At 42.3% G+C, this 27,548-nt stretch overlaps 1 protein-coding gene across 1 annotated transcript; it reads left to right on the top strand.

Annotated features, from left to right (window-relative positions):
* The first annotated feature begins 4,593 nt into the window (after positions 1-4,593).
* LOC147106686 (lysosomal membrane ascorbate-dependent ferrireductase CYB561A3-like) lies at positions 4,594-27,341 on the top strand. The gene is made up of 6 exons (XM_086007728.1): positions 4,594-4,718; positions 6,327-6,520; positions 10,113-10,321; positions 19,563-19,717; positions 21,287-21,458; positions 26,107-27,341. Exons 2-6 carry the CDS (start codon positions 6,334-6,336, stop codon positions 26,125-26,127), a joined length of 744 nt encoding a protein of 247 aa, XP_085863854.1. The 5' UTR covers positions 4,594-4,718; positions 6,327-6,333; the 3' UTR covers positions 26,128-27,341.
* The last annotated feature ends 207 nt before the right edge of the window (positions 27,342-27,548 follow it).

Below are 27,548 nucleotides of genomic sequence, written 5' to 3'. Positions count from 1 at the left end.
GAGCGCTGTCACTTCGCCGCTGACTGCAAAATAAGAACAAAAGAATTAGGAGCAGGAGTAGACCATTATTTTATAATTGTTACTCGGAGAGTGTGGAGAGAGGTTAGGAGAGATTTTGTGCAAAAGGTTGTTGGAAAAAGGAATGCTTTGCTACAGAGAGTGGTTGAGGCATTGGTGCGAGTTGTCTATAGGCCTCCAAATAGTAGTGGTAATGTAGGGGATGGCATCAAACAGGAAATTAGAGATGCGTGTAACAAGGGTATTACAGTAATCATGGGTGACTTTAATCTACATATAGACTGGCCAAACCAAATTAGCAGCAATACTGTGGAGGATGAATTCCTGGAGTGTGTATGAGATGGTTTTTTAGACCAGTACATTGAGGAGCCAACTAGGGAAAAGGCTATCCTAGATTGGGTATTGTGCAATGAGAAGGGGTTAATTAATAATCTTGTTGTGCGGGGTCCTTTAGGGAAGAATGACCACAACATGATAGAATTCTTCATTAAGATGGAAAGTGAAGAAGTCCAATCTGAAACTAGGGTCCTAAATCTAAACAAAGGAAACTACAAAGGTATGAGGAGTGAGTTGGCTATGATAGATTGGGAAGCTTCATTAAAAGGCATGATGGTGGATAGGCAATGGCTAACATTTAAGGAATGAATGCATGAATTGCAACAGTTATACATTCCTTTCTGGTGCAAAAATACAAAAAGAAAAGCGGTCCAACCATGGCTAACAAAAGAAATTAAGGATAGTATTAGATCCAAAGAGGAGTCATATAAAATTGCCAGAAAAAGTAGCAAGCCTGAGGACTGAGAGCAGTTTAGAGTTCAGCAATAAAGGACCATGAGATTGATTAAGAGGAGAAAATAGAGTATGAGAGTAAACTTGCAAGGAACATAAAAGTGGACTGTAAAAGCTCTACAAGTATGTAAAAAGAAAAAGATTAGTGAAGACAAATGTAGGTCCCTTACAGTCAGAAATGGGAGAATTTATAATGGGGAACAAGGAAATGGCAGAGCAATTAAACAAATACTTTGGTTCTGTCTTCACGGAAGCGGACACAAATAACTTCCCAGAAATGCTAGAGAACCAAGGGTCAAATGAGAAGGAGGAATTAAAGGAAATTAGTATTTGTAAAAAAATAGTGCTGGAGAAATTTATAGGACTGAAAGCCGATAAATCCCCAGGGCCTGATAAGCCACATCCCAGAGTACTAAAAGAGGTAGCCATGGAAATAGTAGATGCATTGGTTGTCATCTTCCAAAATTCTATAGATTATGGAACAGTTCCTGCAGATTGGAGGGTGGCAAATGTAACCCCACTATTTAAAAAAGGAGGAAGAGAGAAAACAGGGAACTACAGACCGGTTAGCCTAACATCAGTAGTAGGGAAAATGCTAGAGTCTATTATAAAGGATGTGATAACAGGACACTTAGAAAATATCAATGGGATTAGACAAAGTCAACATTGATTTATGAAAGGGAAATCATGTTTGACAAACTTACTGGAGTTTTTTGAGGATGTAACTGGTAGAATAGACAAGGGAGAACCAGTGGATGTGGTGTATTTGGATTTTCAGAAGGATTTTGATAAAGTCCCACATAAGAGGTTAGTGCGCAAAATTAAAGCACATGGGATTGGGGGTAATATACTGGCATGGATTGAAAATTGGTTAACAGACAGGAAACAGAGAATAGGAATAAATGTGTCTTTTTCGGGGTGGCAGGCGGTGACTAGTGGAGTACCGCAGGGATCAGTGCTTGGGCCCCAGCTATTCACAATATATATCAATGATTTGGATGAGGGAGCCAAATGTAATATTTCCAAGTTTGCTGATGACACGAAACTATGTGGGATTGTAAGTTGTGAGGAGGATGCAAAGAGGCTTCAAGGCGATTTAGACAAGTTGAGTGAGTGGGCAAATACATGGCAGATGCAGTATAACATGGATAAATGTGAAGTTATCCACTTTGGTAGGAAAAACAGAAAGGCAGAGTATTATTTAAATGGTGATAAATTGGGAAACATTGATGTACAAAGGGACCTGGGTGTCCTTGTACACCAGTCACTGAAAGCAAACATGCAGGTGCAGGCAAATGGTTAGGAAGGCAAATGGTATGTTGGCCTTCATTGCCATAGAAGGAGTGCAGCGAAGGTTCACCAGACTGATTCCTGGAATGGCAGGACTGTCGTATGAGGAGAGATTGGGTTGACTAGGCCTGTATTCACTAGAGTTTAGAAGAATGAGAGGGGATCTAATTGAAACGTATAAAATTCTTACAGGGCTAGACAGACTGGATGCAGAGAGGATGTTTCCCCTGGCTGGGGGGTCTAGAACGAGGGGTCACAGTCTCAGGATATGGGGTAGGTCATTTAGGACAGAGATGAGGAGAAATTTCTTCACTCGGAAGGTGGTGAACCTGTGGAATTCTCTACCACAGAAGGCTGTGGAGGCCAAGTCACTGAATATATTTAAGAAGGCGATAGATAGATTTCTAGACACAAAAGGCATCACGGGGTATGGGGAGAGAGCGGGAATATGGTATTGAGATAGAGGATCAGCCATGATCATATTGAATGGCGGAGCAGGCTCAAAGGGCCAAATGGCCTACTCCTGCTCCTATTTTCTATTAGTTTTGGATTGCTCTAGCAAAAAGTCAGCACATACATGATGGGCCAAATGGCATCCTTCGGTAAATGTTAATGGTTCTATGGACTAATGTAACCAAGTGCCCTGACACCTGTGGCATTGTACCCCAGAAAAAGTTACAGCCTTCAGAAGAGGGGGATTTATAATTACATGAGCAAGGGTCTGATTGAACTTTGCTTGGTAACATCCAATTTTGTCGATGAAGCTGGCTGTCAAGATAAGGATTTAATTTTCACAAGTCATGCTTTGCCCTTTCTCCTGCTTGCCCCTCCCACCAAGAAAACCTACATTTCACTGAAATTTAAATAAGCATATATTCCAATTCTTGGTCCCTTTCTTTTTCCCACCTCTATGAATCTGCCCTCCATTTGCTGGCCTGTCTGACTGGCACTGTCAGTTCTAGATATCAGAATTCATTATTGCTCTCCTTTGTTCTGTAGTGAGATAAGCAAGCCATTCCATTAAGAGATGGGTCTAACCATGACTCATTAATATATCCCCCCCAATTTCCCCCGTTCCAAGTGCCCATTCCTCATGGGTGATGCTAGATAGCAAGTGTCTGGTGGCTATTCAATGATGGAGGGCATCACAGCTGAGTCCAAACCTATCCTAATGTGAATTTTCCAGCAAAGGTCATAAGACAGCAATATTGCTGATTTCTTACTTCTCTTGCCCAGGAATGCTAAGCCCAGTTGTAGTGCCCTAACTGAGGTCAACTAACGCAATGCAGACTGGGGTTTGAACCTGGAACCTTCCAGTCCATATGAGAACACAGAGGCAGTTAAGGGTTCAAGATGGGTGGTGGAGAAGTAGAGCTGAATGTCATTAGTGTATATGTGGAAGCTGACCCCAGTGTATGATCTCAGCAAGAGACAGCTTGTAGATGAGGAAGAGAAGGGAGCCAAGGATAGATCATCAGGGGGACTCTGGAGGTGTAAGGGCAGGAAGTAATTGCTGGAGATTCTGTAGCTACTATTGGATATTTAAGAGTGAAACCCAGTGAGGGCAGTACTACTGAGCTGGAACATGAAGGAGAGGCGTTGGAAGGGGATGTTATGGTCGAGTGTGACAAAGCTGCAGAGTGGTCGAGGAGGTATAATGCACCACAATCACAGAGGATGTCATTTTTACCTTTGGTTAGAGACAATTCAGTGTGAGAAAGATAAAAGTAAAGCAAGAACACACATTTATATAGCATTATTCTCCCGAATACATCCCAAGCTTTTCATAGCCAATGAAGTACATTTTACGTTTAGCCAATTTGTAGGCAATTTGTGCACAGCAAGGTCCCACATCACCAATTTGTTTTGGTGCTATTGGTTACAGACAAATGTTGAGCAGGACATACCCTCTGCTTATTCAAATATCCACTTGAGAGGACAGATCGGGCCTCGGTTTAATATCTCATCCAAAAGATAGCACTCCTTCAGTACTGCACTGAAGTGTCAATCTAGAGTTAGGTCTCTGGTGTGGGTTTGAAGGTTTAGAGACAAGAGTGCTATCACTGAGCTAGGCTGACACTTAAAAATTAACAGTACAAATCAAAGTTTACTGTCATTTCCAGATGCGATGGAGGGGCAAAAGAAGTACGCCCTCCACCTCTCCTAATTTAAACTGGACAGTCTGGATTTTGAGTACAGTGCCTGAGAATTTCTAAAATCTGAATCAGACATCAAAATTTTGTTTGTTAACCTAGATGTCTGCTCCCAAGCATCTGTGTCTTATGATGACAATGTCTCTTAAAAAAATCAGCTGTTAGATCCTTCTCCTTACCACCATTACAGAATCTCCATGGGAGATGGGGCAGAAATGATCAAATTAACAAGCTTCAGTTTCTGGAATCCTGACGGTGTCAATTTGCCTTTAAAATGACAAGAGCCCCAGGAAGGAATTGCATTGTGGGAGTTGTAGTCCCCTGGATTCCAAGGACAGCAACTCACGGGATTGATACGCGTGCGCATTGGACGCGGAACCACCTCTGAGGGAATTGGAGGATGTGACTGAAGGCCGAGTATAAAAGTGGCTGTAACGTGAGCTATAGTTCTAGAGAGTGAGTTGTGAGGTAAGAAATAACTTTGGGAAGTACTGGCAATCGCGGGTTAAACCGGCGTTATCTGTTACCTATGGGATTTAAACAAAAAATCACTATCTGTGAGGAAGTTTGCCTGGCGCTTTCAAGGACACGACATCCCTGTAAATTCCATGTCGTATCATTGGTATAAACTGCTGTCAGGAAAAATAGAATATTTTAACGCCCGTACTTAAGCAAAAGTATGCCATTTGATTTACTGTTCGAGGAAAAGTCCCTACTACTTCGCCAATGCACTCTTTCCACGCAGATACTAAAATATCAACTTATATCTGACGAAAGGTCATCGAACTGAAACGTTAAATGTTTCTCTCTCCACAGATGCTGAGTGTTTCCAGCGTTTTCTGTTTTTATTTCAGATTTCCAGCATCTACAGTATTTTGTATTTGTATATCTGTAATTGTGTGTTTGCCCCCCAAATATTAGTAGCTTCAGTTCAATTCATAAGTTGTGATTTCCTAAAGTTGTATAAATCATGTGATCCGTTTCTTGGGTGCCTATCCCTGCTCGAGCAGGATGTCAGTTGCTGCTCCTATTTCCATAATTGGGGAAAATTGTCTACTCTTGGGATCTGGCAAGTTTACTTTGGGGTTGTCACCAGCTATGAGGCTTATGTTGGGTGCTGGTGCGACCAGTCCTCCAACATCAGATAACTTGGTACAGACTAAGTATCTTCTGTTCTATAAGGCTCAATACCACATCAAACTATGCATTTACCCACTCTGTTGTGTGCTGCTGTTTAATCAATTTTAAAACCCAATTGCTTGTCCTTTTTTTTAAAAACAAAACAAAATTTAAAATCTTGTATGTTCTACAAATGGAATATAGGTGAGCTGTCCCATTCTTTTGTTTTTGAATAACTTGTTCTACCACATTTGTATTCACAGTAAAATTCTGATAGTAATCTTGTGCATTTCTATAGCTATTTTAAGGAAGTCATTCATGGGGTAAGTGATGTGAAATATGTAACTATGCAAAAATGCTGAAATGTTATCTGGAGTGATTATGCAAATCCAAGTCAAATTTTGTATACAAAGGCTGTGGCACTGAGCCATATGGACCAGAAAGTCCAGATTTAATCTGTCTACTCAGGCAGCTGATCTCTGCTGTGCACCACTTTTAAATACTACAAATGGCCCCAGGTTGGGGAGGTGAAAATTGGGAACAGGAGTAGGCCATTAGCCCCTTGAGTCTGTTCCACCATTAATTAGATTAGTCTGATCTGTATTGTCACTCCAGTACCCACCTTGGTCCCTAAACCCCTCAAACTGTTTTGAAAATTTCAATTGACCGAGCCTCATTTTGAGAGAGGGTCATCACCCTGGGCTAATTGCATGTGTGTAACTTTAGAGTTGATGTATGGAATGAATGAATAAATGCAACTCTCATAAGGGAAGTAGAATTTGGATTTGTCTGTAATTTTGTTGTAAAACTGACTTTTTCCAAATTTCTTACTGTGCTAACTTTTTTTCTTCCCCCTCCTTCATTGGAACTGTAACTTTGCATGAGTCAGCAACTTCAGGAGAGGAGGGTGGAAAAACTGAACACTACTTTGTTTTTTTTTTGTTTGTTGCTGTGCAGGACAAAGATGAAGAGCACCAACGTGTTTTACCTTGTCTACACCTTGTCTCTCCTCCTTGGTCTACTTTGTGTCATATTCGTGTCTATCTGGAGTAAGGGCTACAGAGGAGGCTTTGCCTGGGATGGAACAGCAAAGATGTTTAACTGGCATCCTGTCTGCATGGTGACCGGGCTTGTTGTTCTCTATGGGAATGGTAAGCTTGGAATATGTTACATTCTCTGGCTGATGGTACTTTCCTCCAGACCTACCATTCCCTTTTTAATATTTAGATGTTGCACAGTATTATCTGCATAAGTGACACTACCTTCCAAACCTATGAGCATAACTTTTGATGGTTTTTATCAATACTTACCATTTGTAAATTGCTTTAATCAACATTTTCCATCAATCTTGCTATGTTAACTGTCAGTATGTAGTTGCAGGCTCTTGCAGCTTGGTGGCTCTAGAACAAAATTCTGAAGTCACTTTTCATCAACTGATTGGGCAATGCCACAAGCATTTTACTTGTGTATATTAAATAGTGAAAGTGTGATCAAACTTGTAATGCAATTGTTAGCTAAAAATTGGTTGCTGTATCTCTACTATGAGGCAACCGTACTTGGCACAGGACACAATGATGCATTCTCTGTCAAGGGAACAGTGGCAGCGGAGGTCTGTCCATGGATGATTCCTGTAGTCCCCTTCTAGGTGGTGACCCACTAATTTATAGTTGTTGTTGTCCCCATGGGTATCTGGCTCAGCATTTCTCACCAGTGTTATCCCTTCCTATTCCTGCACTCCTTTTGATTCACAGAAAACGTCAAATTGGATATTTCTCTTCCTGTAGCCCAACATTTGGGCCTTGTACCTCTTGTCAACTGGCCCCAACACCTAATTGCCCAGCACGTACTTTTGTGTAGCTGGTCAGTCATCTATCACTGGGAGCCTGGCCACTCAAGTTTCTTCTATAATTATACATCTTTTTTAGCACCAGTGTCTGTTCCAAGCTCTCTTTCCACCTACCCATGCTAGCTTCTTGGTTAGATGCAAAGTCAAGCTTTTACCACTCTTATTTTGTACCAACTCGAACCTTGGCAGAGCATTGCCTACTGCATTAATGACATTTTCCATTGCGTCAAGCTGTGGCCAAATATTGTTGGTGGGGCAATTTCATTTTGGGGCTATTCAAAACTGGATTGAGCCTGCTAAAAATGTGTTGATGTGGGCCCCTTCTAGACTGGTGACTTTCATCCCATCTTTGCATGATGACATCTGTACTGTATCACAAGCTCTAGCAATATCTACATAATCCAGTTGCTTCTGATGCAAAAATTTTGAGCAGATGGTTCACTTACCCCCTCACCTGAAGGCCAGATTGCTTCACTGGAGTCTAGAATCATAGAAAGTTACAGCATGGAAGGAGGCCATTTGGCCCATCGTGTCTGTGCTGGCCAACAAAGCTATCCAGCCTAATCCCACTTCTCTGCTCTTGGTCCATAGCCCTGCAGGTTACAGCGTCCCAAGTGCACATCCAAGTACTTTTTAAATGTGGTTAGGCTTTCTGCTCTACCACCCTTTCAGGCAGTGAGTTCCAGACCCCCCACAACCCTCTGGGTGAAGAGAATTTTCCCTCAAATCCCCTCCTACCGTCTGCCAATTACTTTAAATCTGTGCCCCCTGGTTTTTGACCCCTTTGCTAAGGGAAATAGGTTCTTTCTATTCACTTTTTATCTATGCCCCTCATAATTTTATACACCTCTAAGGTCTCCCCTCAGCCTCCTCTGTTCAAAGGAAAACAGACCCAGCCTAACCAGTCTTTCCTCATAGCTAAGATTCTCTACTCCCGGCAACATCCTTGTAAATCTCCTCTGTACCCTCTCACATCTTTCATGTAATGTGGTGACCAGAACTGCATGCAGTACTCTAGCTGTTTTATACAGTTGAAGCCTAACCCCCCTGCTCTTGTTATGGCTTCAAACCTTCCTCCAGGATTTAAGCATGTAATCTCTGCTGACTCTTCAGTGCCATACTGAGGGAGTGCTGCATTGTCAAAAATGCCATCCTTTTGAGATGAGTTTAACTGACTCCATTTGCCTGTTCTGATGGATTTCATAGATCCAACACCACTAAAATACATTTAACTGGTCACTCACCTCATTGCTGCTTGTGGGACCTTTGCTGTCTACAATTTTTGTTTCCTGCAAAACAAACAGGACACCACTGCTACCAACGAACCAGAAGCATTCTGCACATGTGCACTGCCGGTTCCTCACAGCAGTGAGTTCCTTTTATATTTTAAAAAATGTTAAAAGCCGGGAAGGGAGCAGGCTTGTTAACGTGATCGTTTATTTGGGGGGAAAAAAACCCCCGCAGAAACGTCATGTTGGAGTGCGCAGTACACTTCTGTGCAGCTTCCGGTTCATTGGCAGCAGTCACTCCAAAACCGATAACTTCAAAAGTCATTGGCTGTGAAGCACTTTACGAATGGATGAAGTACTGTATACAATACTTTTTTAGTGAGGCTAGATGGTGTTGGCAGGCTGTCTGGTGAGGAGGGTAACTCAGCTGATTCTGTTCTTGCCGGGAGGAGCCTCTGATAATCGGGAATGGAAACCCTGACTGTCCTACCCAAGACTAAGGATATTGAGGCCAGATGTAGCATCTTGAGCATTTGCCTGTATCCAAAGTACTGCCTTTGCTGAGATTGGCAAACTGCTTACTTGAGAGAAATTTAGTTTGCTAATCACCTGCGTTTTTTTTTTCCATTCTTGTAAACTACTGAGTTTGCAGTTGTACTCTAGATTCCACGGCACTACTGTTTTTATACAGTTCAAGTGGACATGTAGTATGGAAAATTTTAGCCACTATTGTGCTTTCATAACTCTCGACGATGCTCCGACCCACTCTGAAACCAGTATTGAGCTCGAAGAAGTGCTGGTTTATAAATGCTCATCCATAAGGAGAGAACTGTATAATTCACTTGACCTACAGTATTGTTTTGAACTACAGTATTCAGATAAGTACTGAAACTCCTGGTATTCTTTGGCTATTAATTTTACTCGGTTGCTTGTTCTCCTTGATTTCTGCTCTTGTTTCAAGCCTAATAATGCTGCTTTGACTCTGCTGCTGTAGATTATTTAATGGTTTATTTAACAGTTATTTGGGTGCGCTCTGCCTTGTTGGGCCACCCTTCTGTTAGGGAGTGGTGCAGAGTAGAGCTTGAACTACGCAAGTTTATGGGATGTGACTTGTAATGTTGCCTGTTCGCTCGATCTACCCAACATAGTGAACGTTGCATTTTTTTGCACATAATTACCTTGTGGCAAACTCCAGCTGTCAATTATTCTCTACTTAAATGTATACAGGCCATTGAATCTCTTCTGTCAACTGCAGGTTATTTCTGTTTCCATTGCCTTGGCTGCAATCTGCTAACTTGACAGAGTTGGAACTGTCTTGTCTGTGATCAGTTACACCCTGCATTTTATCAAAACTCTGGAGCTATGCAAAGTTTATATTTTAAAAACCTGCATTTTTGAAAGAATGCAAGGGCATCTATACATGTGCAGATGTAAGTGGGAAAGTGTGCACATAGTTGCCAAGGTTTTCCATTTTCTGTTATCTCCAGCCTTTTACCCCACTCATCTAGTTTAATGAGCAAAAAATCACCAAGCTAGTAAGTGGAAAACCCCAGCCAGTGTTTCACCATGTGGATAAATGGTTTGAATAGTTTCCTGGTGGGTATTTCATTCAATTTGTACATTGTGTGAATATAGGAGTAACTCACATGACCTGTTCTTGTCTCCCAGCCATTCTTGTATACAGGTTGCCCTTCACCTGGTCCAGCAGCAAGTTGATCCTAAAGTTGGTTCATGCTACACTGAACCTTGGTGCACTGTCTCTAGCTGTCATTGGGTTACTAGCAGCATTTGGGTTCCACAATAAGATGCATATCCCCAACTTGTATTCCATGCACAGCTGGGTGGGATTTTCAGCAGTCATTCTCTTTAGCTTACAGGTAAGAAATGTTAAAATTTAGTTGTTAGACTTTTCCTATAAACCTGTTAAAATTGACCTAGTACAGTATTGTCAAAGGAAGTAGTAATTTGCCAACCTATTCCCACAGCCACTAAAGTTGATCTATTTTCTGCTTTAAGATAATGCCTTAACTATTTGCATTTTATTCCATACTTGACTTGATTTACTGACTACATGTACTGCATGTGTATGGTACTTGGCGATGTAGACCAGAATATCATTGGACCTAATCCTGGTCTCTTCTGATTGCAGTAAGGCTGCTACATTTGGTCTGGTCTCCCTGGGTAAGGAGAGAAAACCTACCCAGGTTTTTCTACTACTGCTAGTTACACTAGCAACTCTTGCTGAATGTATGCATGTGTCAACATTGAGAGGATTAGGCTTGTATGAGTCCTCCTCTTCCCCGTGGTCAAAATGGGGACCATTCCTAAATGTGGGGGAGGGGTGGAAAAGGCCATTTGGATGAGCTAGTGGGTTGTACTGCAACATCTTTCTAATTGTTGGCACCTCTGACCACTTGGGCAAAGCAGTGCTCCTCAACTTTGGACTACTCATCATCTCCTCCTTGTCCTCTGTTTGCAACCAGGACATGTCTCCTAATCTCGGCTGTGCCTCTGTAATCTGAATTCTCTCGGTCCATTTCATGTGCATTTTGGCCCGAGCCCAATACTTTATTTCTCTCTTGGGTCCTTCTCCCAGGTTTCCTCTCTTCTGTTAGTTATTGCCAACTTTTATTTTCTCTGCTCATGTATTTTGTCCCTGCATCCCCATCATAACCCATCTATATTCCTCTACCTTCTTGCTCCTGCTGATATCCTAGGCTTGAACCCCTCTTCGATCAGCCTACAGCTTCTCCCCCTCTCGCACACTCCCTCCTCCTTTGGAAGCATCTTAGTTTGTTCCTCCCCTTTTTAAAAAAAAAAAAAAAAAAAAAAAAAAATCTTTCTCTACTGCTGCATTCCAGGGTATCCTGCCTCCACTTCTGCACTGTGAATCTTCATCCTCTGATTTTGATCTCCTTTCCCCTCATTTTTGCTGCCCTGTCTAAATCTTTCCCTCCATTTTAAGCTCTCCTACCCATATTCACAGCCACCCCTCAATCTTGCCATCTCACATGGCTACTTTACTCCCATGGTCATTTTCTCCACTCCCCTTGCCCTCTCCTCTGAATTAATCGACCTTCAGCCCTCCTTTTAAACTCTCCCCCATGGGATATAGTAGGGGTGACTGAAACATGGCTACATAGAAAACTGGATTGGCAACTAAATTTTCAATTTTATTTGTCACATAACCAAATACAAGTGAAATCCAGTCAGTGAAATGCTTTTTTTCTTAATGAGCCGAGCGCACCAAGCAGCAAAAGACACTTAGCTGTCTGGTATGCACGGAGCCCGCAAGGACGGCAGCCATCTTCATCGGCGCCATCACAATAGTCTGCTCTCGCCAGATATAGCACATTTGGGAAGGAGGAGGTGGAGCAGCTATACTAGTTAAAGATAGCATAATGGTGGTAGAAAAAAAGATGTAACTAGCAGTAAAATAGATACAGGATCCATATGGATTGAGTTAATAGATAAGGATCATCACCCTAATAGGGGTATACTATAGACCACTAAATAGTAGAAGGGAATTGGAGGAAGAAATATGAAGGCAAATCTGAGGTGAGCAGCAGGCATAGAATAATAATCATGGGAGATTTCAACTACCCCCAAATAAACTGGCAGGAAGCTGTAGTGAAAGGTGGAGGCTTTACAGTGCATACAGGATTTTTCCCATTAGAGATAGTGTAAAATAAATAAGGAGGGCACAGATTTAAGGTGATTGACAAAAGAACCAGATGAAGGAAAACTTTTTATGCAAAAGAGAGTGGGACTAACTGGATTTCTCTTCAAAAGAGCTGGTGCAGACTTGATGGGCCAAATGGCCTCCTTCTGTGCTGTACTAATCTATGATTCTGTGATAGAATAGCATCTAGAGACAGAAAATATAATAGTCAGCATTGATTCTGAAAGGCTTAGTCATACTTAACTAACCTGAGCGAATTCTTTTTGAAGAGGTAATGGAAAGAGTAGATCAGGGTAATGCAGTAGATGTCATACTTGGATTTTCAAAAGGCCAATGATAAGATGCCACATGGTAGGTTCAAGATTTGGGCATGTGGAGTCTGGACAAATAGATAGCAAAATGAGTAAAAAATAGGTAGTTCCTGATTGGAGGAAGGTAGAAAGTGGTGTTCCACAAGGATCTGTGCTGGGACCACTTAATAATTTACATTAATGATTTGGCTAAGTAACTAACTGTAACAAAATTTGCAGATACCAAACTGGGGGGTATAGCGAACAAAGGAAGATTGTAACCTAATACAAGACATTAGAAAACTTGCAGACTGGGCAGTTAAGTGGCAAATGAACTTTAATATCAATAAATGTGAGGTGATGCACTTTGGTAGGAAAAGCAGAAACATTAGACAATAAAAACTGAGGTAAAAGAGCAAAGGGATCTAGGGATACAAGTGAACAGATCATTAAAAGCAGCATCGCAGGTCAGCAATATAAATGCTAACAAAGCACTGGGATTAATGTCTAGGGGTATAGAATTCAAAAGTAATGAAGTTATGCTAAACTTGCATAGGATCCTGGTCAGGCTGCACTGCACAGTTCTGATTTCCATAATATAAAAAGGAATAGAAGCACTGGAGACAGTGCAAAAAGAACTGAGGCTACAGCTATCTGAAAAGATTGAACAGGTTGCGGCTTCTTTAGAAGAGAGGTGACCTGATCAAGGTCTTTAAAATTATGAATGGGTTGGACAGGGTAGATGTGGAGAGAAAGTTTCCACTTGTAGAAGAATCCAAAACTAGGGGCCATAATTAAAAGATGGCTACTAATAAATCTAGTGGTTGGGGGGAAAATGAGAAATTTCTTTAGTGTTTAGAATGTGGAACTTGCTACTGCAGGAAGTGGGTTAAGGCAAATGGCTTGGTTGTTTTCAAAAAGGAAACTAGACGAGTACATGAGGAAAGTGAATAAAAAGATATGCTGAAAGGCTGATGAGGTCGTTGGAATGGATGGAGACTCATGTGGAGTATAAACACCAGCACACACAAGTTGGGCCGAATGGCCTGTATACAATGTAATACAATCGCTGCAACCTATGGTCACGGTCACCCTCTTGACCTTGTCACCTCTCTTGGCTCCTCTACTCACATCGTCTCTCCTTAAACTACTGCCTCATCTATCGCATACAAGGCCATCTCTGATTACTTCCTTGTAGCTCTCATTGTGTGCACCCCCACTTCCTTCTGTATCTGCCCCAGGGGGAAAAAATCTCCAAGTAGAACCTTTGTTCTCTGAATCTGGTTATCGGCTAGGGTACTGCTCTTGATCACTATCCAGTATTTCACTTGCCACTGCCTTGGTGACACTTGCTCAAGGCTCACATGGCCTGGACAGTTTGGGGGAAATATTGGAGAATATCTATCACTAGCATGAGTCGATCCTCTCCAGAGAGGACGGCAGAAATTGGAGGGAAGGAACTTGGCTGGTAGAGTTTTGAAAAGTAATTGAGTAACAGAATCTGGTTCATCTAACCTAAAACATTGAAGCTAAAGTAGTCTGGATAAGACTTTCAACTTAAATTGTTTTTTTAATCTTGTTACATGGGTTACTTTTTTGTGATTGAACAGACAGGATGTAGTTTTGCTATGGAGACTATTATGGCATTCATCTGAAGATGGCCTGACTGACATTTGACAGGATATGTAATAATGTTTCACTGAAATTCTCCTCCAGTACATCCTTATGTAACCAGAGAAGTGGCAACATACAAACAAACAAACAAACAAACAAACATACATACAGATTTGGAGCAGGAGTAGGCCACTCGGCCCTTCAAGCCTGTTCCACCATTCAATAAGATCATGGCTGATCTGATTACTCCACATTCCCACCTACCCCCAATAACTTTTCATCCCCCTTGCTTACCAAGAATCTCTCTACATCTGCCTTAAAAATATTCAAAGACTCTGCTTCCACCACCCTCCTGAGGAAGAGAGTTCCAAAGACTCATGACCATTGTGAAAAAATTTCTCCTCATCTGTCTTCAATGGATGCTGCAGTTGTACAGGGCCTTGGTGAGACCACACCTTGAGTATTGTGCAGTTTTGGTCGCCTTGTCTGAGGAAGGACGTTCTTGCCATGGAAGGCGTGCAGTGAAGATTCACCAGGCTGATACCTGGGATGGCAGGAATGACGTATGAGGAGAGATTGGGTCGATTGCTGGAGTTTAGAAGAATGAGGGGATCTCATTGAAACCTATAAGGACTGGACAGACTAGATGCAGGAAGGATGTTACCAATGGGCGGGGAGTCCAGAACCAGGGGTCGCAGTCTAAGGATAAGGGGTAAGCCATTTAGGATGGAGATGAGGAGGAATTTCTACACTGAGTGGTGAACCTGTGGAATTCTCTACCACAGAAGGTAGTTGAGGCCAATTCATTAAATATATTCAAGAAGGAGTTGGATATATTTCTTAAAGCTAAAGGGATTTGGGGAGAAAGCAGGGACAGGGTACTGAATTTGGATGATGAGCCATGATCGCATTGAATGGCGGAGTAGGCTCGAGGGGCCGAATGGCCTACTCCTGCTCCTATCTTCTATGTTTCTATGGATGACCCCTTATTTTTAAACAGTGACCCCCTAGTTCTAGACTCTCCCACAAGAGGTAACATCCTCTCCACATCCACCCTGTCCAGACCCCTCTGGATCTTCTGTTTCAATCAAGTCACCTCTCACTCTTTTAAACTCCAGCGGATACAAGCCTAGCCTGTCCAACCTTTCCTCATAAGACAACCTGCCCATTCCAGGTATTAATCTAGTAAACCTTCTCTGAACTGCTTCCAATGCATTTACATCCTTCCTTAAATGAGACCAATACTGTACACAGTACCCCAGATGTGGTCTCACTAATGCCCTGTATAACTGAAGCATAACTTCCTACTTTTATATTCAAGTCCCCTCGCAATAAACGATAACATTCTATTCGCTTTCCTAATTACTTGCTGTACCTGCATAGTAACCTTTTGTGATTCATGCACTAGGCCACCCAGATCCCTCTGCATCTCAGAGCTCTGCAATCTCTCACCATTTAGATAATATGCTTTTTTATTCTTCCTGCCAAAATGGACAACTTCACATTTTCCCACATTATACTCCATTTGCCAGATCTTTGCCCACTCACTTAACCTATCTATATCCCTTTGTAGCCTCCTTATGTCCTCTTCACAATTTACTTTCCCACCTATCTGTCATCAGCAAATTTAGCAACCATACCTTTGGTCCCTTCATCCAAGTAATTTATATAAATTGTAAGAAGTTGAGGCCCCAGCACTGATGCCTGTGGCACACCACTCATTGGCAATGACCCATTTATGCCTACTGTTTCCTGTTAGCTAGCCACTCTTCTATCCATGCCAATATGTTACCCCCTACACCATGAGCTTTTATTTTCCACAATAACCTTTGATGTGGGACCTTATCTAATGCCTTCTGGAAATCTAGTACAGTACATCAATCGGTTCCCCTTTATCTACAGCACATGTTACTTCCTCTCAGAACTCCAGTAAATTGGTTAAACATGATTTCCCTTGCACAAAACCATGTTGACTCTGCCTGATTACTTTGAACTTTTCTAAGTGCCCTGCTATAATGTCTTTAATAATAGCTTCTAACATCTTCCCTATGACTGATGTTAGCTAACTGGCCTGTAGTTTCCTGCTTTCTGTCTCCCTTTTTTAATAAAGGAGTTACATTTGCTATTTTCCAATCTAATGGCACCTTCCCCAAATCTAGGGAATTTTGGAAAATTAACACCAACGCATCAACTATCTCACTAGCCACTTTTGACCCTAGGATGAAGTCCATCAGGACCTGGGGACTTGTCAGCCTGCAGCTCCAACAATTTGCTCAGTACCACTTCCCTGGTGGTTTATAATTTTCTTGAATTCCTCCCTCCCTTCCATTTCCTGATTTACAGCTATTTCTTGGATGTTACTTGTATCCTCTAGTGAAGACTGATGCAAAATACCTGTTCAATTCAACTGCCATCTCCTTATTTTCCATTATTAATTCCCCAGACTCTCACTTTTTATAGGACCAACGCTCACTTTGTTAACTCTTTAAAATATCTATAGAAACTCTTACTATCTGTTTTTATATTTCTAGCTAGATTTTTCTCTCCTTGTTAATCTTTTAGTCATTCTTTGCTGTTTTTATATTCTGTCCAATCTGCTGACCTGCCACCCATCTTGCAATTATATGCTTTTTCTTCAAGTTTAATACTATCTTTAACTTTTTTAGTTAACCACGGATGGTGGGTCCTCCACTTGAATTTTTCTTGTTGGAATGTATTCTGTGTATTTTGAAATGTCCCCTTAAATGTCTGCCACTGCAACTCTATTGACCTATCCCTAAACCTACTTTGCCAGTTCACTTTAGCTAGCTCTGCTTTCATGCCCTCATAATTGCCCTTATTTAAGTTTAAAATACTAATCTTGGACCCACTCTTCTCTCTCAAGCTGAATGTAAAATTTCAATCATATGATCGCTGCTACCTAGGGGTGCCTTCATTGAGGTCATTAATCCTATCTCGTTGCACAATACCAGGTCTAGTGTAGCCTGCTCTCTGGCTCCAGCACGTGCTGTTGTAAGAAACTATCCTGAAAACATTCCATGAACTCTTCATCTATGCTACCTTTGCCACCTTTGCCAATCTGATTTTTCCAGTCTATATGCAGATTAAAATCCCCCATGATTATTGCCATACCCTTCTGACAAGCTCCCATTTTTTCTTCCTTTATACTCCATCCTAGAAACATAGATAGGAGCAGGAGTAGGCCATTCGGCCCCTTGAGCCTGCTCTGCCATTCAATGAGATCATGGCTGATCATCCAAATTCAGTACCCTGTCCCTGCCTTCTCCCCATATCCCTTGATCCCTTTAGCCTTAAGAAATATATCCAACTCCTTCTTGAATATATTTAATGAACTGGCCTCCACTGCCCTCTGGCAGAGAATTCCACAGGTTCACCACTCTCTGGGTGAAGAAATTCCTCCATCTCAGTCCTACCATGTGGTTACTGTTAGGGGGGCCTGTACACTACTCCCACAAGTGACTTGCCTTTATTATTTCTCTACCCAAACCGCTTCTACATCCTGGTTTCCTGAACTTAGGTCATCCCTCTCTATTGTGCTAATACCATCATTAATTAACAGAGCCACCCCTCCACCTTTTCCCACCTTCCTGTCCTTCCTAAATGTCATGTACTCTTCAATATTCAGGTCCCCATTTATGTCCTCCTGCAGCCATGTTTCTGTAATGGCTATCAGCGCAAATAGAAATAAATAAATATGATCTATCTGTTTTGTTTCGAATGCTACGTGCTTTCAGATGCAGAGCCTTTAGTTTTGTCCTTTTATTATGTTTTGTCCTTATTATTTTTGTAACTTCTAGCCTTATCTGTTGATGTACTCTTGGGAAGGGATAGAGAGTACAAATCTGTCAGTCTGTTTATCATTTCCCATATTAATACCTTTCTCTATTGCCTTCTCTCTCATCTTTGAATTACCACATCTTCCCAAATTTGATCCCACATCCCCAATATTTAGTTTAAAGCCCTCTCTACTGCCCTAGTTATACCACTTGCCTGAACACTGGTCCCAGCACGGTTCAGGTGAAGACTGTCCCAACGATACAGATCCCACTTTCCCCAGTACTGGTGCCAGTGCCCCAGGAATCGAAACCCATTTCTCCCACACCAGTCTTTGAGCCATGCATTCATCTCTCTAATTTTATTTACCCTATGCCAATTTGCTCGTGGCTCAGGTAATAATAGACATTATTACCCTTTAGGTTCTGCTTTTTAATTTAGCCCCTAGCTGCTCATACTCTCTCTCATCAGAACCTCCTTCCTAGTTCTACCTATGTCATTGGTACCTACATGGACCATGACCACTGGCTCCTCCCCCTCCCACTGCAAATTCCTCTCCAGCCCAGAGCAGATGTCCTGAACCCTGGCACCGGGCAGGCAACACAGCCATCTGGACTCTCTCTCTCTCTTGGCTGCAGAAAACTGTATCTATCCCCCTGTATGCTGTCCCCAGTTACCACTACATTCCTATTAACTCCCCCTGCTTGAATGGCTTCCTGTACTTTGGTGCCATGGTCAGTTTGCTCATCCACCCTGCAGCCACCACTTTCATCCATACAGGCTGCAAGAACCTCAAACCTGTTGGACAATTGCAAAGGCTGAGGCTCCTCCACTTCCTGGGTCCCCATACCTGCCCCACTCAGTCACATCCTCCTGTCCTTGACCACTGACCAAACCAAAAGACCCTATCCTAAGGGGTGTGACTGCCTCCTGGAATAATGTGTCCAGGTAACTTTCCCCCTCCCTGATGCGTCAAGAGTCCGCAGCTCGGCCTCCAGCTCATCAACTCTGAGCTGAAGCTCCTCAGGCCGCAGACGTGTTTGTCCTGGATCACACTGGCGTCCAGGAGCTCCCACATACTGCAGTCGCAACACAGCACCTGCCCTGCCATCTTTATTGAGTCTTAATTAATTTATTTTTATTAATTAATAATTAACAAACCCTACAACACTTGAGATTTATTACTGCTAGTACAAATGAAACATTACAATTATTAAAATTTCCTGGGCTTTAAAAGATAACATCCCTTTCCTTTTGCCATCCTCACCTGTGATGACTTCTCCTTGTGGCAGTTCTGGTTGTTAGATGGCTGGTGTGCTTTTGCTACTCCAACTTCATTGTAGTCTTTCATCCCAGTGCACATAGTTATACATGATCAGCACTCCCTTGAATTAGTGAGTTCAAACTTCAAACCAGGACTTGAGCACATAGATCTAGATTGATGTTGTATTGTCTGAGGTGCTCTTTCCAATGAGATGCAAGATTCCATGGAATTTAGAGCAAATCTTGGTTAACATATCATTCCTCAACTAACCTTGCCAGTTGTAAGCCATCTCGCTGCTGCTATCACTGCTGAGGTCCACCAACCCAGGACAGACCTCAGTATTTATTTGCTCCATAATGAGGGGGTGGCCAAACAAGTGTCCCTTTGTTTAACCGGTACAAATATGTAGGTTGTGCCTGCTATAATTGGTTTCAGTTTGCAATATTCTAACTTGTTCCTCCTTTGATCTACAGTGGCTGCTGGGATTCCTGGCCTTTTTGCTGCCCTGCACACCGCTCTGGCTTCGAGCTGCTTACAGAGATGTGCATGTCTTTTTTGGACTTTGCATCTTGGCAATGACTGTTGCTGCTTGTCTGTCAGGAATTAACGAAAAGTTAATATTTGTGCTGTAAGTAAATTTTCTTTAGGTTTAAAAGAGCAAAAAAGTCATCCTCCTTCCTTGCCTGAAGCCATATTAATCATTCTTTATAAAAACAGACCTTTCATACCCTTCACCCTTCATTACTGATATATTTGTCAAAGTTCTGTAAGATTCCAGTCACCTGTTACTTTAATTCACCACCCCATTCCCACTCAGACCTCACTGTACTCGGGCTCTTGCATTGTTCCACGGAAGCTCAACGTAAACTCGAGGAACAGCACCTCATCTTCCGATTAGGCACTTTACAGCCTTCCGGACTCGACATAGAGTTCAACAATTTCAGATCATAACCTCGGCCCCCATTTCATTTTTGCTTATTTTATCCACATCTTTGTTTTGGCCCCCCTTTTTCTCTCCCACATGGCAGCTGTCTCATTCTGCCAGAACATTTCACACCTAATCTAGAGCCGTCTTTTGTCTCCACTAGTCCTATCACCATCTCGTCTCGTTTTGAATACCTCTTAATGTCTCTCCTTTTGTTCTCTCCCAGCCCTGCCTTTCAATCTTTTCATTTCCTTTCCAGTTTTGAAAAAGGGTTAGACCTGAAATGTCGACTATTTTCTCTCCACGGATGTTGCCTGGCCTGCTGAGTTTTTCCAGCATTTTCTGTTATTTCTGTAAGATTAACATCTCTTAGATTCTTGATATTCCCAGATTATTTAGTAGATTTGCTCAGTGAGTACAGATTAAGGTCCTGAAGGAAGGGGTGAAATTAGCTAGGGTTCCTAATCCTGATTGCTATCCAGTGACCCCTGCTGGAAGTGTCAAATGATGACTGGATTGGGCTTGGCTGTGATGTCCAATAGCCTGACTAGCCGCCCAGGCTCAAACGAATGCCTACTTGGATGTGGTGTCAGGTGACTGGTGCTTGTGTGACTGTTGTGGGCCAGGCATCTGCCTTTACGAAGAGAGAAGTTTGAGGTTAAAATAGATTATGTTCCAGCAAATACATAAGTGCTGGGGAGGGGGAATATGCAGGGAAGATAGTTATACCACCCCTCTGCCCAAAACCTACCCTAAATGGCAAAATTCTTTGTGTGGCTGGATTTTAATTGCTCCACTATTGGCAGCCATGCCTTCAGCTGCCTGGGCCCTAAGCCTCTCTACCTCTCTCCACCTTAAGACACTCCTTTAAAGCCTACCTCTTTGACCCAGTTTTAGCTCCCCTGTCCTAATATCACATGTTGCTCAGTGTCAAATTTTGTGAACACTCCTGTGAAGTATTACTACATTAAAGGTGCCATATAAATGCAAGTTGTTGTTGACGTGGCTCTCTATACAATATTGGAAGACGGAAACACAAACACTGGAGTCAAACATTGGACTGAGTCACTCGGGTTGTTCTTGAGCACCTTCTCTAACTACCTCAAGCAGCATTACTAGAGGGCTGGAAGCAGGCCACTTGTCTACCCATTCTCTGGGGAATCATGTGGATAGGGGGAAATGTAAGGAAGCATAAAATGAGAATAACTTTGACCTTCAGTTAATATATTGATTGCACTAAAACCAGTATTTTTAAATGTTGTTTTCTTTTAGCAATGCTCCCAACTCTACTGCTCCCTACAAGAAGCTTCCGCCTGAGGCATATTTGGCCAACATTTTGGGAGTGTTACTGTTGTGTTTTTCATTGACTGTAGCCTGGATGCTCCTCAAACGTGAATGGCAGCGACCAACTCCACATGCATCTGCACTCAGCGATGTTATAGAGGTACTTTATGCAAACAATAATGCAGTGCCTGGCATTTTTATCATCTGAACCAAACTGCAGTCCCGTGTACTGATTCCTTAGTGAGTGGCCAAAAACTGCCATTGCTAATCTCAATGGCTGCTCTGTGCATGAGCCATAGTAGGGTGAGGTGGGCTGACTGCCCTTTTTTGAAAGCTCCCTACCTAGGAAATTGGCAAAGCTCAGCTCCTCCATTTGGTAACAAGACAGAATGTGATTGGCCACTGGAGTTGATGAGTAATCTGGAAAAGCATGGTTTGCTCTATTGTCTACCACAGTGGCTTCCTGTGTAGATTTCTATGTAATAACTCTTTTTTTTCCATGGGGAAATGGAGAATGCACATGTGTCTTGAGTACACACTGCCATGTTGAAATGCATAAAAGCTGTGCTTTCTGTTCTTCCCAGTATAATAAGTGAGCCTAGTTTCACTGCATGTCATTATTGAATAAGTTTTGCATTTTATTATAAAATCTTATCCTGGAGTATGACCTGTGAATTCAACATTAGAATTACTATAAGAGAATTTTTTAAGTAAGATTATACAAAATCCTTCTAGTATGCATTTCCTTCAGTGTTCCATGAGTGTGACCAAGCAAGAGTGCATAAAGAAATTAGAACTCTCCAGGAACTGGGAATGCCGGGGCCAGAATGTCTACAACCTCTTAATTGACCTCTGTATAAACTCTTGCTTTACTTCATAACCGTAGTCTTAAATGGACAAACACACTTGGTTAATTATACACTAAACACTTTGACTCTTCTGTTTAATCTAGTTTCTAATGGCATTTATCTGGTCCCAAATGGTTGGTGCTTTTTAAAATTTTGGGGATGGATCTCTAACATGCCTATGTGATCCAGGAAACATGATGTGACGAACTGGAAACTTGTACATAAGTATTTATTTATTTAAACTGAAGTAATGCTGCTGTTTTAAAGCTCGTCCAGGGCTGAGCAGACTGCATCTCCCAGATGTGTGGTAGCAGCTTACTGTGAAGTTTGTTCCTAGACTGAGGAGAGAATATTAGTTTTTTTGTTGGCAAACTATACTGCTTTTAGATGGGGTGCTGATGAGCCTGCTGGGAGGAGTAACTAGCCTTGAATGTGAAGGAAATGTTGTGCAATTCCATTTGCCTTTTCCTTTGAATTTAGTACATTCTTACTTGCCCATTTTTAATAACTAACACTTACTATTTTGAAACAAATATTGTCTGCATGATGTTTTTGTGTGGAAATGCCTTGCAGGATGGTACTAAGCTACTGACCAGAAGGTGCCAGGTTTGATCATAGAAACATAGAAGATAGGAGCAGGAGTAGGCCCTTTGGCTCCTCGAGCCTGCTCCGCCATTCAATGAGATCATGGCTGATCGTCCAAATTCAGTACCCTGTCCCTGCATTCTCCCCATATCCCTTGATCCCTTTAGCCTTAAATATATCCAACTCCTTCTTGAATATATTTAATGAATTGGCCTCTACTGCCTTCCTTGGCAGAGAATTCCACAGGTTCACCACTCTGGGTGAAGAAATTCCTCCTCATCTGTCCTAAATGGCTTACCTCTTATCCTTTAGACTGTGACCCCTGGTTCTGGACTCCCCGACCATCGGGAACACCCTTCCAGCATCTAGTCTGTCTAGTCCTGTTAGAATTTTATAAGTTTTGATGAGATCCCCTCATTCTTCTAAACTCCAGCGAGTATAAGCCCAATCGACCCAATCTCTCCTCGTACATCATTCCTGCCATTCCAGGTATCAGCCTGGTGGATATTTACTGCACTCCTTCCATGGCAAGAACGTCCTTTCTCCGATAAGGCGATTAAAACTGCACACAATACTCAAGGTGTGGCCTCACCAAGGCCCTGTACAACTGCAGCAAGACATCCTTGCTCCTGTACTCAAACCCTCTCACTACAAAGGCCAACATACCATTTGCCTTAACTGCCTGCTGCACCTGCATGCTTGCTTTCAGCGACTGGTGCACAAGGACACCCAGGTCTCGTTGCACTTCCCCCCCCCCCCCCCCCCCCCCCTTCTCCCAATCTATTGCCATTTAGATAATCTGTTTTTGACACCAAGTGGATAACCTCTCATTTATCCATGTTATATTGCATCTGCCCAGCTTCTGCCCAATCACCCAACCTGTCCAAATCATACTGGAGTTCCTTGGCATCCTCCTCAGCGCACACGCCCACCCAGCTTTGTGTTGTCCGCAAACTTGGAGATATTACACTTAGTTTCCTCGTCCAGATCATTAATATATATTATGAATAGCTGGGGTCCAAGGACCGATCCCTGCGGTACCCCACTAGTCACTGCCTGCCTCTTGGAAAAAGAGCCATTTATTCCAACTCTTTGCTTTCTGTCTGCCAACCAGTTCTCTATCCAAGTCAATACCTTGCCCCCAATCCCATGTGCCTTAATTTTACACACTAATCTCTTATGCGGGACCTTATCGAAAGCCTTTTGAAAATCCAAATACACCACATCCACTGGTTCTCCCTTATCTATTTTACCAGTTACATCCTCAAAATTCCAGTAGATTAGTCAAGCACGATTTACTTTATGTAAAGCCATGTTGGCTTTGTCTGATCTGGTCACTTTTTTTTTCCAAGTGCTCTGCTATTACATCCTTTATAATGGACTCTAGCATTTTCCCCACTACCAATGTCAGGCTTACTGGTCTGTAATTCCCCGTTTACTCTCTACCACCCTTTTTGAACAGTGGGGTAATATTAGCTACCCTCCAATCCATGGGTACTGTTCCAGAGTCTATCAAATTTTGGAAGATGACCAGCAATGCATCTACTATTTCTAGGGCCACTTCCTTAAGTACCCTAGGATGTAGATTATCAGGCCCTGGGGATTTATCAGCCCTCAAGCCAATCAATTTCCCTAACACCATTTCCCTACAAATATTGATTTCTATCCCTGGCACCATTCCTCTAGCCACATTCATCTGAAATATCCTTCTATTTTCTACTCTGACTAGCACGTGGCACTGGTAGCAATCCTGAGATTACTACCTTTTTGAGGTCCTGTTTTTTAATTTACCTCCTAACTCCCTATATTCAGCTTTTAGGACCTCATCCTGTTTTTTACCTATATGCACCAGACAACTGGCTGTTCACCCTCCAGAATGCCCTGCAGCTGCTCAGACATCCTTGACCCTTGCACCAGGGAGGCGACACACCATCCTGGAGTCTCGTTTGCAGCTGCAGAAACGCCTATCTATTCCCCTTACAATAGAATCTCCTATTACTATAGCTCTCCCCCCTCTTCCTCCCATCCTGTGCAGCAGAGCCACCCCTGGTGCCAGGAAATTGGCAGCTGCTGCTGCCTTCCCCTGGTAAGCCATCCCCCACCCCCCCCCCCCCCCCCCCGCCCAAATCAGTATCCAAAGCGGTATATCTGTTTGAGAGGGGGATGGCCACAGGGGACCCCTGCACTACCTGCCTGTGCTTAGTACTCTGCCTGTTGGTCACCCGTTCCCTTTCTGCCTGTGCCACCTTTATCTGCAGTGTGACCAACTGATTAAACGTGCTATTCACGACGTCCTCAGCATTGCGAATGGTCCAGTATGTATCCAATTGCTGCTCCAGCACCGCAATGCAGTCTGCCAGTAGCTGCAGCTGGACACTTCTGCACACAGTTGTCAGGGACACAGGAAGTGTCCGAGTTCCCACATAGCGCAGGAGGAGCATACCATGGTACTGGGCTGTCCTGCCATGACTTACCCTTTTTAATTGAAATCAAATCAATCCCACCAATTACACTACAAATAAATTATATATTTTAGGGCCCTGGTTTACCAACAGTCCCTGCTACACCAGAGACCCTAGAAACTATAAACCAGAGTTAGAGTTTAAAAAAGAAAAATACTAACCAACCAATCACTTACCTGCTTTCTGGTGATGTCACACTTCGATTACTTTTTACTTCTCTCCCTTGGAGATTGGTAAACCTACCTGGTCTCTGGGACCTTTTTTATATCACCGCTCGGAGATTCCTCCTGCTGCTGTTGAGGCCTACCTGGTCTCTGGGGCCTCTTAGAGCCTCGCCGCTCGTGTTTCCTGCCGCTGCCACTGAATTTGTGCTTTTCTATCAATCTGGGTGACTGATATGCACATCCACTAACTCATAGAAACCGTGTGTGTGCATGCATTGGATGAACAGGATTGGGCTGGACACTGATACCCTGCCAGTATTTGCTGTCTAGGCTCACGTAGCCACTTGGATGAGCTTGGAGAGCTGCCAGCTCCTGTGGAGCCATATTCCAGCACAAGTTGGTACTGCCAAGAAAACATGGATGGAGGGGAAATAAACAGAATTGGATTTTTTTTCCCTAACTTTTTTTAAAAATGGGTCTTGGTCACACTTGATGTTCAAACATTAAACCAAGATTTAGACAAAAAAATTAATGTTAGTAGCAAGAACAGGAATTTGATTTTGGGTGACAATCGACTGGCACTAGATGTAGTCAGTGCACTTTACAAATGCTGCACAGCAAAGTAATTGCAGAAAGCATTCTACAGCAACCATCTTAATCAAGTACCACCTAATATTATCTGGAGTATTGACTGCTAATTATAATTCATTTAGAATGGTTACTGACAAATTGTTTTTTGTTTTTTTTAGCCACTTCTGACTGAAAACTAAAGGAGGAAATTGACAGACTTCTGGATACAGTAGAAGAAGCATGTCTTGGGACTTGTGTACTAATGCTATGTCATTGTACTTAATTGCTAACTCCTGGTATTGATGGTTTTGTGCTTGAAGTATTGATTTTAAACAGGTTTAGCATTGCCATATTTTGCCAAGTCAAAAAAACCAGGCAGGACAATGATTGGATCATGACCCAAGTTTTTTTTGCTGAAAATTAATTTTAAACCACAACTCCACTAACTAATGCCTAAGGGAGGGACAGAAGGAATGAAAGGGACCTCTATTTATTTAAAGCCTGAGTGCCTGCTTTACAGTTTAGATTTCCAGACCACCTGTTCAACAAAAACTGGGTTGTACAGATAACCAACCTAATTAAATGAAATATTGGACGACTATTCACATTTGAGCAGCAACTCTAATGCAAGCAACAAACTGATTTTTTTCATGCAAGAATCAAAAAGGGTTTCATCTCTAGGACCTACGAATGTGTATGCTGACTGGCTACCATTGGAGCCGATTTCTATCACCTGAGGGGAAAGGTATTTTCCAAGAAAATTGTTTTTCGGTCTACATTTTAATTTTGCTTCCAAATCACTTCACTATTTAAGAAAAGAGATGATGCCTAGGATGCAGTTGGTGGAATAGAATAGCACATTGTCACTTATTTCTAGGACCTGGGTTGTAATTCCATCAAGGTTTTTGAATGAAGTTCTCTTCCCTAGTGCAGTGAATTAGCATGCCATGCTTTGACTTCAATCCAGCCCAGATTGTTGGGATGAAAGTCTCATGATGTTTGAAGCACTTGAGTAAAATTAATGTAGGCAGCCTCTACTGTTCATAGTTGGGGTGTGACTATAGCCCAAAAATTAATGTTTGCATAACAATTGACTCTTGCAGGCCTTAAAATGATGAAAAATGTTCAGCAGTAGTTGGTGCTGCTACAAGTTCAATTTTTAGCCACACTACGGCAGTTAGCACTTTGCTCTGCACTTGACTTTCACTTTACCTGACTGCTTGATATTAGGTCAGCAACTTTTTTTTAAATGTACTTTGCCTGGAGCACAAAAAACAGAACTTTGGGGGAGGGGGAAAGAGGGGCTATTGGGCACAGACCAAAAACTTTTTTTTACAAAATGAAGGCTTTTATGATAGAATCACTTGTTACAGAATGTATTTAATGTACACAACCAGATAAAGAATTCCTCATACTTGTATTGTCACTCTCGTCATTTTTCCTTATCTACAAATGTGTATATACAAAATTGCTGTTAACCAGCAACACAAATTATGCATATCTACTTCTAATTTGTTGAACCTTTTGCCTTGGCACCTACATCAGAACCTAAATCCTGTCTTGTGATATGAAATTGTCATTTAAGGTGCTTGGACATTATCATTCAGCTGTTTTTTTTGGT

Source organism: Somniosus microcephalus, chromosome 15 (assembly GCF_052327205.1).
Source record: "Somniosus microcephalus isolate GS21.2 chromosome 15, FLI_Smic_1.0, whole genome shotgun sequence".
Lineage (NCBI taxonomy): Eukaryota > Metazoa > Chordata > Chondrichthyes > Squaliformes > Somniosidae > Somniosus > Somniosus microcephalus.
The sequence above is the reverse complement of the archived record's forward strand: the minus strand, read 5'-3'. Positions and strand labels throughout refer to the sequence as shown.